The sequence below is a fragment of the Phodopus roborovskii genome, unplaced genomic scaffold (genome assembly GCF_943737965.1).
Source record: "Phodopus roborovskii unplaced genomic scaffold, PHOROB, whole genome shotgun sequence".
Taxonomy (NCBI): Eukaryota; Metazoa; Chordata; class Mammalia; order Rodentia; family Cricetidae; genus Phodopus; species Phodopus roborovskii.
This window is the reverse complement of record NW_026126546.1, coordinates 4621909-4635343: the sequence shown is the minus strand read 5'-3', so window position 1 is coordinate 4635343 and position 13435 is coordinate 4621909. Positions and strand designations below refer to the sequence as shown.

The 13435-nt window shown below is 47.7% G+C and overlaps 1 protein-coding gene across 4 annotated transcripts in view; it reads right to left on the bottom strand.

The window, feature by feature from the left end:
• Positions 1-265: 265 nt before the first annotated feature.
• Positions 266-13435, bottom strand: part of Slc2a9 (solute carrier family 2 member 9) — a 114594-nt gene continuing 101424 nt past the window's right edge. For all 4 annotated transcript variants that reach the window (XM_051200288.1, XM_051200290.1, XM_051200287.1 and 1 more), the window contains 2 exons: positions 12003-12130; positions 266-2230 (listed from right to left, as the gene is read on the bottom strand). In XM_051200288.1, the coding sequence (XP_051056245.1) occupies positions 1955-2230; positions 12003-12130 (404 nt within the window). In that variant the 3' untranslated portion in view covers positions 266-1954. The remainder of the gene's footprint in view (positions 2231-12002; positions 12131-13435) is intronic.

Genomic DNA, 13435 nt, shown 5'->3' with positions numbered 1-13435 from the left:
TGCTTGGGAATTAGAAGTTAGGGCTGATCCATCTCTTGGGGACCATGCAAATGGCCACAGAGGGAATGATTGAATAACAGACATCCCCTGTACTGTTTGGTGCAAATGGCCACAACCCCCTCCCCCAGCAAAACTTTAAACTGCAGCCCCTGTAGCAGAGGAGACTCCTGGATCACCGTTTTCTTCCAGCATCTGAGAAACAACTTCCTATGGTAAAGAATTCTCTGCAGTGGGTACCAGAGTATGAACAAAAGCCTTCAGGGTCGAGATGATGTATTTGATTTAATATCAAGTGGGAAAAATAGGAGATAAGAGAAAGATGATTGTAATCATGTTTTATATATTCTGTGTTTGTAAGTGGATTAATAACAGGCAGGAAATGGACAGGGCTGTGTAACAAATAAAATGATAAAGCATGTGAGATGATCAGTTTTATTATGAGATTCATTTTTTTTCAAAAAAGTGCCCTTAGTGTGGCTTCATTACAATTTCAAAAATAAGAACATGCAAAAAATAGTCACTGGCCTCGGCCTCAAGGTCACACTGGTCCTGGCTCTGCTCTGTCCCTTGTCTGGGAAGGCATCCCTCTTTCTCAGCTGCCACCCCAACTCTTCTGGCTGCCTGTCCCCATACCACTGACCCCCAGAACTGCTGGCCTTGCACCTTACCCCTGGTGCTATGATTCCATCTTCTCTGTGAGACATGAGTGTGGAGGTCAGGGCCAGATGTTTCCTTGCCCGAAGAATGTTCAGCATGGAGGTGAAAATCAGAACTCAGGTTTGGGTTGAGGTCACCCTTGTATGGAACAGTCAGGAAAACAGCAATGTTGCTAGATCTAGGGACTTCCCCATCTGGTACCATACCTTCTAAGATATCCTAAACTTAAACACGCCAATGCCAGTTTAAATGCCTGCCATATAGTTATGACATTTGTCATAGGTAGTTTGTTTTGGAGGCAGAAGAAGGGGCTCAGTCAAATGATGAACCACACATGATGATGGCAAGTTGCAACTTGCTCCAACCAGACACTCACTCATCACCCTATTCTAGAACAGACTCTGACTACCTTAACAACTGTTGAGGCAGGTGATTCTCCCAGCCTTCACCTGAGCACTATGAGAGTTGGTGAGTGTCTTTCCAGGCAGTTTGTGACCTCTGCAGATGAATCTCCTTCACATTACAAACATGAGGCTCAGGAGCAGAGACTGTCATTCCTGCATCCAGGTCAGGCATTACCAATCAATCCCAGTGTTCCTTCCCATCAAACCTAGGTTTAGTCTTAGAGTCATTCTCAGTGTTCAGAGCTCAACTCACACTCTCTGCCTTCTAGTTGCCAGAAAGTTCATTCTCATATTATTTATTGATCTTCTGTGTGCTCTCTGTAACAGTCTGACCTAAAGACAGTCTCAGACCTGGCAGCCTTGAGCGCAGGGGACAAAGCCTGTCTTGGTAGGATCAGCATCATGATGGGTTGGTGTGAGGCATTCCTAAGCCTCAGGTCCACAGGGCAGAGGCTGACCAGGCATTTGTTAGTGTGGACAAAGAATCTTCTCATGGAAGTCAGAAAGCTTCCATGCAGGACCAAGGTCCAGGTCCCTGGAGGCTGGAACCAAGGACTGTTGCTTAGCAACAGCACAGCTGGGACAGGACCCAGACTGCTATTCCCTTTACAACAAATGTCCATCAGATCAGAAGGCTTTACTTTGAGTAGGCAACCTGATCCCCAACTTTATTTGAAAACTATGGGTTTAGTCATGAAGAAGGCGTCTTTGGTCTGTATGGGATGCTGAGTGTACCAGACCTAGGCAATGCTTCCCAGGGAATTTGGAAGGGATAGCTATGAAGACATGGCTGTGAGGTCTGATTCACACAGGATTCTTCCTAACATCCCAGCGTGAGAGTCTCACATGGCTTCTACCACCTGAAACCTTCTAAGTTTTGGAAAGGCCTTGGGCTATTGCATTGAGAACACACATTTAGACGTTTGGTTTTGGCCTTGGCTGTCCAGTGTGGAGGACGGATCTGTCTCAGGCTGGCCGTTAGCCTTCTCGTCTGCCATGGCCGAGTCAGTCTTCACCTGTGGGGGGTGAGCCTTGTTCCTCTTGGCGAAGGACTGGCTGATCTCTGCATGGGTTCTGTTCTTGGTCTCAGGGAGGACAAAATAGAAGTAGATAGCCCCTGCGATACACACTGTGGCAAAGACGAGGAAGCAGTAGGAGTCGAGGCTTTTCTGTGGAAAGGTAGAGACGAAAGCGGTCAATAAACAGTCAGCTAATGAGCTGAGGGCGCCATCTTGGAAGCAGAGACCAGCCTCTACAAAACCCACCAATCCCTTGATCTCAGACTTGCAGCCTCATAGAGGTAACTCTGCCTGTGGCATTTTGTAATAGCAGCATATGGGTGGGGTAGCCCTTCTCCCTGAGGGTACTGTCTTAGAGGGGGTGCAGAGCTAAGGCAGACATGCTTCCTCACCACCTCTCCTCCCTTGTCCTGGAAGTCACAGTACTAGTCACTGGCTCTGCAGAGGGAGGGCGTTACAAGGCCAGGTTAGGACGGAGAGGAAGGAAGGAGCAGCTTATGCAAATGAGGATTTACTCTGCCGGCCACAGAGCCAGATCTTTGGAGCCATTCACTGGCCTGTTTAGGTCCTCTGGAGCCCTGACAAAAATCAAGCTGGAGCCTGGTTGTCACTGGAGTCTTTAGGGTCAGAGCTTGGTCCCTGGAAGCTCTGACTACCATCCTCAAGATACAACTCAAGAGACAAGTGATAGTTAAAAGCAGAGGGAGGAGATATCTTGAAGGGGCCAAGTAGGGAAAAGGAACAAATAATGATGTCCAGGGAGCCACAAGAAATTGCTGAGATCTTGACATGAGGTTTAGGTTTAATAGGAGGTAGGTAAGAGGTGTGCAAAATTAGGCAGTCCCGGTCAAGGTGGATCCCTGCCTATCCTTGATTCATCATTGCCTTGACTTCAGTTCCTCCTGCCAGTTGGTCTGGTAAATTGCCAGAATTCACTGCAATCTCCTCCCCTGGAACCAGAACCTCTCCCTCCCCGAATCATGAGATTCCTTGCAGTACATTGCTTCAGTGGTGCCAATGGGTGGGGTGTCTGTGTCTCTCTTTAGATTTTCTTCACTCCTGTCAGTTCATGTGATTGGCCAAGTTCATGCTGCTAGAAGGGGGTAGGACTGGATTGAAACTCAGCACCATGTTCTTCTCCAAAGCTGCCTTGGCCCTTGCTGGACCCTGGCTTGCCTGAGAAAGTCAATGCTAACATTAGTAACTGCTCTCCAATTGCTCCCATCCTGGGATAGCTGACTAGCTCTATTCACCTCAGACCTGTGGTGTGATCTTACAGGTGAGGTGGCTAGGGGCAGAGTCCGGGCTGAGCATTTTCAGTTAAGACACAGCTCGTGAAATCTATGGATGGGGTGAAGACGCAAGCTCGTGAAATCTATGGATGGGGTGAAGACGCAAGCTCGTGAAATCTATGGATGGGGTGAAACCTCACTTAGGGTGGACACTCGGCTCACAATCACCCGACGTCTTCGCATCCCTGTTCCAGCTCCCAGGGATCCTGCTAACCACAGTCACATCGCTTCTGAAAGATACAACTTTTATGTCATTAAAGGGCCATTAAAGTGGTCCAGATTTTTGTTTCAGAGAAAAAAGTTTCTCCTCACAACACAGTAGAATGTTAAATTATGCTAAAAATACAAGGCAATTTTGGCAAAATACTACTCTTATTTCCTCTTCGGAAAAGGTTCTTGAGATTAAAGGGGAAAAAAAATCACAGCTTTTGTTCCCACTGCTCTGAATCAGAACTGTGAGGGGTAGGTAACTGCTTCCTAGAGCAAGGACTGAGAAGTACACCCTGGGAATTCATACTCCAGCTCCCTCAGAGTGACCTATGGATGGCTTTGTATGTGGTTGGATGGGCTCAGAGGAGGGGCATGACATCATCTAAATACATGGCTACAAAAACCCAGCATGCTCTGGAGGTGACAAAATTATGACCTAATAAAATGTTGGGTTAGATATAGAAGTAGCTATTCAAATTATTTACCAGAAGCAAAGGTGCTCTGAGTTGGAATGACTGGTTTCTGCCAAGATAGACTACACATTTGCAGAGAAGAGGCCAGAAATATGTGTCCATACTTAGGAAGTGCCTATGCATCCTTCACACTGAGTTCAATCCTGTCTTCCATGACAGCAAAAACACCTGTGAAAGCATGTTCTGCTGCGTGTGTGCTAGTGGCTCTCAGCTGCATCCTGGGGACACATGTCACTCTTCAGAGTCTTAAGAAGTCAGCACAGCATCTGACATAGACTATTCTTTCTAGAAGATTCTGGTGTTTTCTGTGTCTTGGGGCTAATGTCCTGGAAGTGTTGGTAATTTCCCTCTCATCTCTTCTTCTCTCCCTCCTCTTCCCCCCCCCCCTCCGCTCAGTCTCTCTATCTAGGATATCAGGACAGACAACAATTTTTCAGTAGTTATAATGAAAACAGCAAGCTTTGTAGACACCATGCAGGGTGTCTCTTAGGAGCCCTGCTGCAAAACAGAGGCTCCACTCTTGCTTCAAAGACAAGACAATGACAGTCATCAGGGGAAGTTAAGATTACTCTGCCCCCCCCCATCTCAATGCTGAGTGGCATAGCTAGAATTCAAGGTCACCTGGTTTGGCCCTAGAGTCTGCTCAATTAATCAAGAAGGCTTTGCTAACACACTGCCTGGCAAATAAAAGTAAGAACAGCAACCACCAACAAATACAGTGCTGTGGGCACCGCCTTATGCTGGGAGTCTGAGGTACAGATTGTTTGAGACACAATGGGGGTGGGGGTGGTGACTGATGACTGTCACAGATTGCTTGGGGTTGACCAATGTTTTAAGGTTTGGGCTGTGTGGGAGCCTTTTGAGCAAACATAGAAAGCACAGGTGTTGCACAGAGAACTTCTTCTCCCAAAGGCACACTGAAGTCCTAGGCCCTGATCCCTGCGAATGTGCCATCACTTGAGAACCATCTTTCCGGGTATTAGAGAGACGCACCATGATGTCAAGCTACATGGGCTTCCAACCCCCTCAGTGGTTTCCAAACAAGAAAACATATACACGCACACACACACATACACACCAAACACATACACAAATACACACACATACAGACATACATTCAAATACATACAGATACACACACAGAGACACATGTGCATACACCCAGAGACATATACACATACACACAGAAACACACACACATACACAGACACACAGAGACACACACACATACATATACTCACAGGTATACACACATACACACAGATATACTCACATACAGATACACATAGACGCGCAGACACAGACAGACAGACAGACACACACACACACACACACACACACACACACACGTACACACCTGCACATATTCAGAGCCCACTTTATATTTGGAAGGAAGGAAGCCATTAGTGCAGGTCATTTCTGTTCATTATATTTTCATAGTTTCCACAGCAAAGCTGAATCATTTATAATTTGAATTCCCTAAGAGGTTCACAGGAAGAAAGGAAGAGGAGGAGGAACAGAAGCAGGAGGAGGAAATAAATGTCAATCGGTGCTCATTCCCTCTGGTCTAGTGTCTTCAGGAACCACTCACACCCTGAAGGGCTGTGTTAGGTTTCACGAGATAGCCTACACAACACATTGGCTGAGGACTCCTGCGAAAGGACAGCCAATAAATGCTGGTGTGCTCAAGGCAGTGTCCCTGGTATGTGGGACTCTTGGGCACAGGGCTGGGTGGTATCGGCACCTTCGCTTTCTGGCTCTCTGGCCATCAGCAGTGATGCTCAGGTTGCGGGTGATGTATAAGTGTTCTCTTTTGCAGTCTCTGACTCCACTCCAACCTCAAGTAGATAGGACTGAACTAACCGTATTTCTTTTGATTTGTGTGTGCACATGCACACATACACAGGTTTGAGACAATGTTTTGCTGTTTGCTGAAGTGTACATGTGCAGAGCAGGTTGTCTAGCCCACTAGCTTCCAGGGATTCACTTGAGCCTGCCCTCCCATCGCACTGTGGGAGTGTTGAGATTACTACAGTTAACTATGGTGTTCATCTTTACATGGATATTGGAGATCTGAGGATCTCAATTTAGGTGTCCTTATGCTGTGTGGCAAGTGCTTTACCCACTGAGCCATCCTCTCAGCCTGCAATACATGCCATTTCTTGACATACTAACACTTCTGGTCCACGCTGAACCCTTCTTGTTTGTATTTATTTGTTTCTCTCATCTTTAGTCTTTATCACTGTTCTAATTTCTTTTATCCTACAGTATTCTAACACTGGGGAAAGTTACATGTATGTCTTTGATAAATAAACCAAAATCAACTTGTTATCTGACTATGAGCATGTCATCTTTTTATATACCTATGATTTATCTCTATCTGTCTATCTCTCTTTCTCTATCCATCCACTCATATTTATGTTTGTATCTACACCATCCAAGGGGTTTTCTTTCGTGTGTGTGTGTGTGTGTGTGTGTGTGTGTGTGTGTGTGTGTGTGTAGTCCAGGCTGGCCTTGAACTCTCTGTATAGCCTTAGCTGGTGCCTGTGTCTCCATTTCTTACTTGTAGGATTATAAGTTTCCAAGTTTGGCACAACCTATGTGACCTAGAAAATACCCTCACTATATGTAGGAAGAAAGAGGGGATTTGATCATTTTGAAACCTCTGTGTTACTAGTGAAAGGCAATGCTAGCCACTGGGAAATTCTACCTTTCATCTCAACTGCTGCATAAGGACCATGGACAAGAGGGCAGTGGAATCGACTTTCTCCACATTGCTTGGGCCAATGGTAGGTAAGTCTTCCAAAAGCTCCTAATCCACAGGTCTCATGCCATCACCAGAAAGCAGATGTCCTTAAAGCCTCTGACCTCAACAACTGTCCATTCTGCTAGCTAGTAAGTCTCTGTTACTCTCTAATCATTAATTCAGATAAAATTCTATCCTTCTCAAGAACTCTGATGCTATTGACAACTGGTAGCTTTGCCAGCTTAAAGCAGCATCCAAAGCTCCAACTGTTACAAAACATATTTGAGGAATGGATATTTTAAAGTTTATCTTTGTGAAGATAGGAAAGTGTAAGGCGTATGAAGGTCTAAGAATGCAAGTTATGAAGGTCTAAGGTGATTAAGTAAGGTATATGAATTCAAGTTTTGAAGGTCTGAGAGAAAAAGGCTTAAGTGATGACAGAAAAAGTGATGAGAGACTTGAGACATTCAAATGAATGGAACATGTTCCAGATTTCTCTCTCTCTCTCATTATGTTACTGTTCATAGTCTTAACATCAATCAATAAAGTTTTAATGAGCTACTAATCAATTCTGACAGAGTACTAAACACCATACTATGCCATTATACCATCATAACTGTAACTACAAGCTCAAAATTTAGGTGCTTTTCATTGTGCTAAAGATCTGTCAGTTGTATGTGTTAATTCTTTCAGCCAAATCATTTCTAACACGAGTATGCTGCTAATGTGCCTAATATTTATGTTTTCACAAACTCAAAGGATTCTTGTAAGCTCCAGGGAGCCAAACTGAACGCATCCAAACGGGTCAGATTCATTCCAAATAAATATTCAACCTTTCCCTGGTCCCAGGACTCCCTCCCCACACCTCAGGAACCCTCCCTCATCTTACAATTCTCCCCTCAAGTACCAGGACCTAAGAAAAAAAATTTTTTTTTCTAAACTTAACCTTGTCCTCTGCTCTGCCAACACTTGCCAGGTCTCAAAGAGATGCCAGAGTTCCATACTGTCAGAACTTTGATGAAACAATCAGCTGCCCCAGGACGTGGCAGCACCCAGCTTTCTCAGGTCCCCAAAGATGATCAATGTCCCCAGGTCAGCAGGAAGCAGTCTTGAGAACTTGACACCCTTATTCCCTAACCTGCCACGCCTAACTCCTCAGCTTTTTAATAATAAGTAAAGGTAGGAACGTAAGGATTCAGGCATTACGCTGGCCCGCCCCTGTCACCTGGCAGAATGCACTCAGGCAGTACTCTGGTCAGCCCAGGGTTCCATGAGTACTAGTCTGCAGGCAGGTGAAAAGGACCCCTTTAAAAGTCAGACCCCTGCCCACTTACGCTCTCTTTTGCTCCTGCTCTTCTCCTCACCTCTTTCTCTCTCCCCTTCTTTTCTGTTCTCAGTGTCTCTCTTCCCCCTCACTCCCCTCTCTAAATAAACTCCTCATTTAAGCTCTGTCTGCCTGGCGTGTTATTCCCTCCGCCTCGCCGCCTCGGTCACCCTCACCTGCTATGGAACCTGCTATGCTCTCCCACGTGGTGGTCTCTTACCTTGGGACCCCCACTCGGGACCACACCCCCCCTCTTCTCCAGCTTTATTCCTATAACTGTAACAAAAGGACACCAGCTAGAGCCCATGTCACAACCATGTCTGTCCTGTGGGAAACAAGCAGATCAGGAGGTAGCACTTCTGCTAACTGGGGTGATGGAGAAGGGGCTGAGAAGCAGCTGAATCTGAAGGCAAAGCTTCTGCAGGGAGGGAGGTCTGTTCAGAAGTGACCAGATGGAGCCACTGTCTTACAGATAAGGCCTTTGCTGCTTTGATGATGCCTCATTTCAATTATGCAAATCTTTCCACTGGACCAGTTCAAGGCCCTGTGCCCCACCACCACACGGAAGAAAAGGCTGCTGCAGGTCAACAGTAGATTGTTTTTGCAGAAGCAAGAGGAGAGCTAGGGCAGTGCGTGTGTGTGTGTGTGTGTGTGTGTGTGTGTGTGTGTGTGTGTAGGGAGGGAGGGTAGCTGCCTGGAAACAAAGTGCCTGTTGCCAGCCTGGCTGTGTGCTCAGCCAGGGAAGAGCATCTCCATGCAGGTGCAGCTTCATGCCCCTCACCTTGTCCTTGCAGGCACTTTCCAACCCTCCCTACTTGCCCCAGACTTTAGCACAGGTGATGGGAGGTGTCGTTCTGTAAATATGTTTCGTATTGGTTAATGAATAAAGCGCTGTTGGCAAATAGGAAGGCAGGGCTAGGAGACAAGGAGGATTCTGGGAGAGGTAGGAGAGGAGTCAAGATGTAGGGACTTGAGAGAAGAACTCTGGACCCTCTCTCCGGTAAGATAAGACCACGTGGAAACACTTAGATTAATATAAATTGGTTAGTATTTAAGACAGAGCTAGCCAGTAAGAAACACTAGTAACAGGCCAACAGCTTTATATCTATTGCAGCGGCTCTGTGTGTTACCTGGGGCTGATGTGGCTGTGGGACCAGACTGATTGGGAAACTGCAACTAACGTAGGATCTCTGGTAAACCACAGACTACCAGCTACCATGCCTTCCTGCTCACTCTAACCCAGCCTCTGAGTATCTGAAAGGAGGTCTTCCAGAAACACCCATACGCTTTTCTGAGTGTCCTCACTGATTTCCATCCTTCATGGGTTACCAGATGTCGGCGGGCGCCCAGGCTTGGTGACATGCTCAGATCATTTGCACTGTTGCGACACATGCTGATAATCCCACCCCCTCCACATTGCACCAGAACAACGTGACAGGCACTTCTCCAGCATCCAGCAGACGCCCTAAACTCCTAGACCAATCTCATGACCTTCAGGATTGAATCTCTGTGGTCTACTGGAGCAAATAAGGACTCCTCGGTAGGACATGTAAGGTAAGGCACAGCAGGATCTGTCCATAATGCACCGAGGACAGGGGGTGACTGTGAGGATATGCGTGCAGTGGCTATTATTGGGTGCTGAGTTAGAAGGTGTGTCTCCCACAACTAGCAAGTCCATTCTAGTCACATCCTGGGTGATGATTGGCCAGGTACCCGGTCACCCAGAACTGGACTCACATGACATCTCCTTGGGGTTCCAGGTCCTATGTGTGCTAATCCAGGGAGGAGTTTCCAATCACATGCCTGCCCCTGCTCCTAAAACCCACCTCACTTCTATGAACAGCTGCATAATGGTCTTCAAAGATCCAGGCCTGTGCTGTAAATGCTGCTTGCCCTTTAAAAACATGAGGGTGCATGTGATGAAGTTCTAGTTATGAAAGGGGAGCCCTGGACCACCTAGGTGGGCTCTGAATGCCATTGTCCTTACATGGGAGAGGAGGAGATACACACTGCATGGGATGAGTGCCGTAGGAAATCAGGATGGGGGAAGAGGGGAGCTGAGCTCACAGCTAGAATGTCCTGCTCTGAGATGACGCCCCTGAAAACAGCATTGACATCTTCATGAATCTGGAGCCTTCCGAACCCCATGAAAGGCTTCAACACTGTTTTATAATCTTGTTTGGAGATGAGGTCTCCCCTCAGAAGGCCCATGTGTTGAGGGCCATGTCCCCTGTGTGACAGCATTCTAAGGCCCTTTGGGGAGTCGTTGGACCACAAGGGCTCAGCCTTCTTCAGGGAATTTGTTCTCTGGTGGAGTCATCATTTGAATGAACAGTTGGAGGTGATGGAAGTGTGGAACACAGGGCTGAGTTAGAGGCAGCGAGTGAGCCCTAGAATTAAGTATTTTGTCCTCAGCTCTTTCCTGTCTCTTCTGTGCTCCCTGTACACAACTGTGGGAACTACTTTACCTCACCCCAAGTCTTCAGAGCCACGATTCTCTGATGGCAGCAATAGAGCAAGCTGGCGGTGGATAGGCAGGGTGAACTGTGAGACGAAAGAGACCGCCACTTCCTCTCAGGCACTTTTCACTGTGACAAAGGGTCTGACCAGCACAACCGGGGACCAAACTTCAGCATGAGGCTTGGAGGAGACGCGACCCATTACAACACAGCGTCAAGTATGTGCTGTTATCACAGCAGCCTCGGGAACGCACATACACACCATCCTCCGGGTCTGTGATCTGCACTGCCACCTGGAGCCCTCAGAGCCCATGTTATCATTCCCTAAGGTTGTCTGTCAGCCTGCACCCACTTCCGCCCATGGCCTGGCTCAAGCTGTGGCTTGTCAAATGTGAGGGTGCTTCCTAAATTTTATTTGCTTTAGTGTTTCTTTCATTATTATTCCTGTGTTTGTGTGTGCGCATCTATGTGTGTGTGCATCTGTGATGAACGTCCTCTTTAGTCAGTCTGCATGCTATATTTTAAAACAGGTCTCACTCGACCTGGAATGTACTGATTCGGCTAGACTAATTGGCCAGCAAGCCTCAAGGAGCTCCCCATTTCCACCTCCCCAGCACTGGGACTTTGGGTATGAGCCTCTGCATCCAGATCTTTTGCATGAGTGCTGGGGATTTGAACTCAGGCCCTCTTTCTTGCGCAGCAAGCACTTTACCCACCGAGCCTTATCCCCTGTCTAAGGATGCTTTCCAGCACTGCACCTCAGATTGTTCTTGACACACAGTGAGGTCTGAAGCCTGTGGGGAACCTGCCCCTGGGACACACTGCCTGAGAGCAGCATTGCTGGCCCAGGCTCTCTCTGCCTGTATTTCTAAGTGCTCATCCTCAGTTCCCCCACTCATTAAATACCCCCTCCCCCCACCCACGACTGGCTCCACCCTGCCCTGAAGCATGCAGATGATACCAGATCCAAGGCACACACAAATAAACAAATACAAGATGCTTGGTCTTCTAAATTAGCACCCTAGGAACCACACAGCTCTCTGATATGTGTTGCTGGCAGGAGCCCAGGCCATGCAGGACTGATGTAGGCCTGTCCTGCATTCACCGAGCATATTCTAATGTCAGGAATGGCTGCCACCAGCTATCTTAGCCACAACAATGAGCTCCAAGGATTTTATAAGAATCAATCTAAAAATCATTTAGAGCCCACGACATCATTTTTGCCCTCTGCATGGGTGTCACTGCCTGAGATTTAGGGCCTTGTGCTACAGTGGTTGAGAATAAATATCCTGGAGCATGTAAGCTTGGCTCCTCTCTAGCACTTGTTAGCTGGGCAACCCCCAGGAAGTGACTTGACTTTTCTGTGCATCAACTCCTATCTGTAATGTGATGGCAGGAGACCCCCTTGTCGGGCATACCTGGATGAAGGGGAAAAGGAGGCCCACAGTGAAGTTGGAGAGCCAGTTCACTGTGCCTGCAATAATGAAGGCCGCCGGCCGCTCTGACTGCTGGAAGAACTCTCCGGTCAGGATGAATGGAATCCCACCTGTGAGGGGAGAGTCAGGACAGGAATGAACCCCTAAGTAGACCCTCACCCACCACACCGCTTCCATAGCCAGATGCTGGACCGCCATGAAGTGAGGATGCCATCTTGGCAGGAGCAGCTGTATCTGCACGAGGGAGGGTTGGAGTCTTCAGCAGCCCGCAGCCCTGGGCTCCAGAGACACAAACATGTCTCTGACCAATTGAAGGAGCACCGGAGGCGCAGCCGAGATCCAGCACAAACCTTGGACCGCATGGACGCGAGTGACGTAAAAGCCAGCAGACACTGATGACATACCGAGGCAGCTCCATTCACAGTAGGGGCATGCTCCTATGAACCTCGCTAGAGCTACAGCGCGTTTAGTGCTCATCGCTCAGCCTCGCCACCTTACAAGTGCTTGCAGCATTTGCGTTGCCTGACTTGGGACTCAGTCTTTGGACTAGAGCACTTATGGTTTAGATATGAACTGTCACCCAAAAGGCTCACAGTTGAAGGTTTGGCCCCTAGCTGGTGGGTGCAACCGTGAGATGTGACTGGTTCGTGAAGACTCCGGTTTAATCAATAGGTGAATTCCTTGATGGCTTGATGGTGTTAGAGGAAGGGGAGGCATGTCCTGAAAAGATACATGGCATTGCTGCCCCTCCCCCCCTCCTCTTGTCTGTTCTGAAGCAAGCCTCTCTGCTCTATCAATCCTCTCACTATAGTCTTCTGCCTTCACCAGAGGCATGACCTAGAAAGATAGGCATTATTGCTGGCCACTTCCTCTCTCTCTCTCTCCCTGCTTCCTGTCTGTCACAGAGTGAGCGGCTCTGCCCATCAATCAATCCTTCATGGTGCTACACCCTATATCAGGCCTAGAAGATCTACTGCAACTTGTAGACCCAAACCTCTGAAACTGTGAGCCAAAATGATCTTCCAGTGATTCATCATCAGAAGGATGAAGGATTCTGACAATAGCCCATGATCCTTTAGCCAGGCAGGTGGCCCACACAGACCCATGTTGAAGGGCTGTTGGGATGCAGGGTCAGTTGGAGGGAGAGGAGGCCTGGCAGGGGCATCGGCGGGAGGCAGGAGGTAGTTGAGAGCTCTGGCGCATGTGTGGGGTGGGAGTGTGTTGTGGGATATTACTTTAACTATGTAAAGATGCATTACATTTGTTTATGCTGCGTTTGTTTAATTCCGGAAAGATGTGTTGCTGTCTCACCTTGCTTTCCTAAGGCATCTGATTGGGCTAATAAAAAGCTGAATGACCAACAATGAGGCAGTAGAGGGTTAGGTGGGGCTGGTGGGCAGAGAGTATAAGGGGGA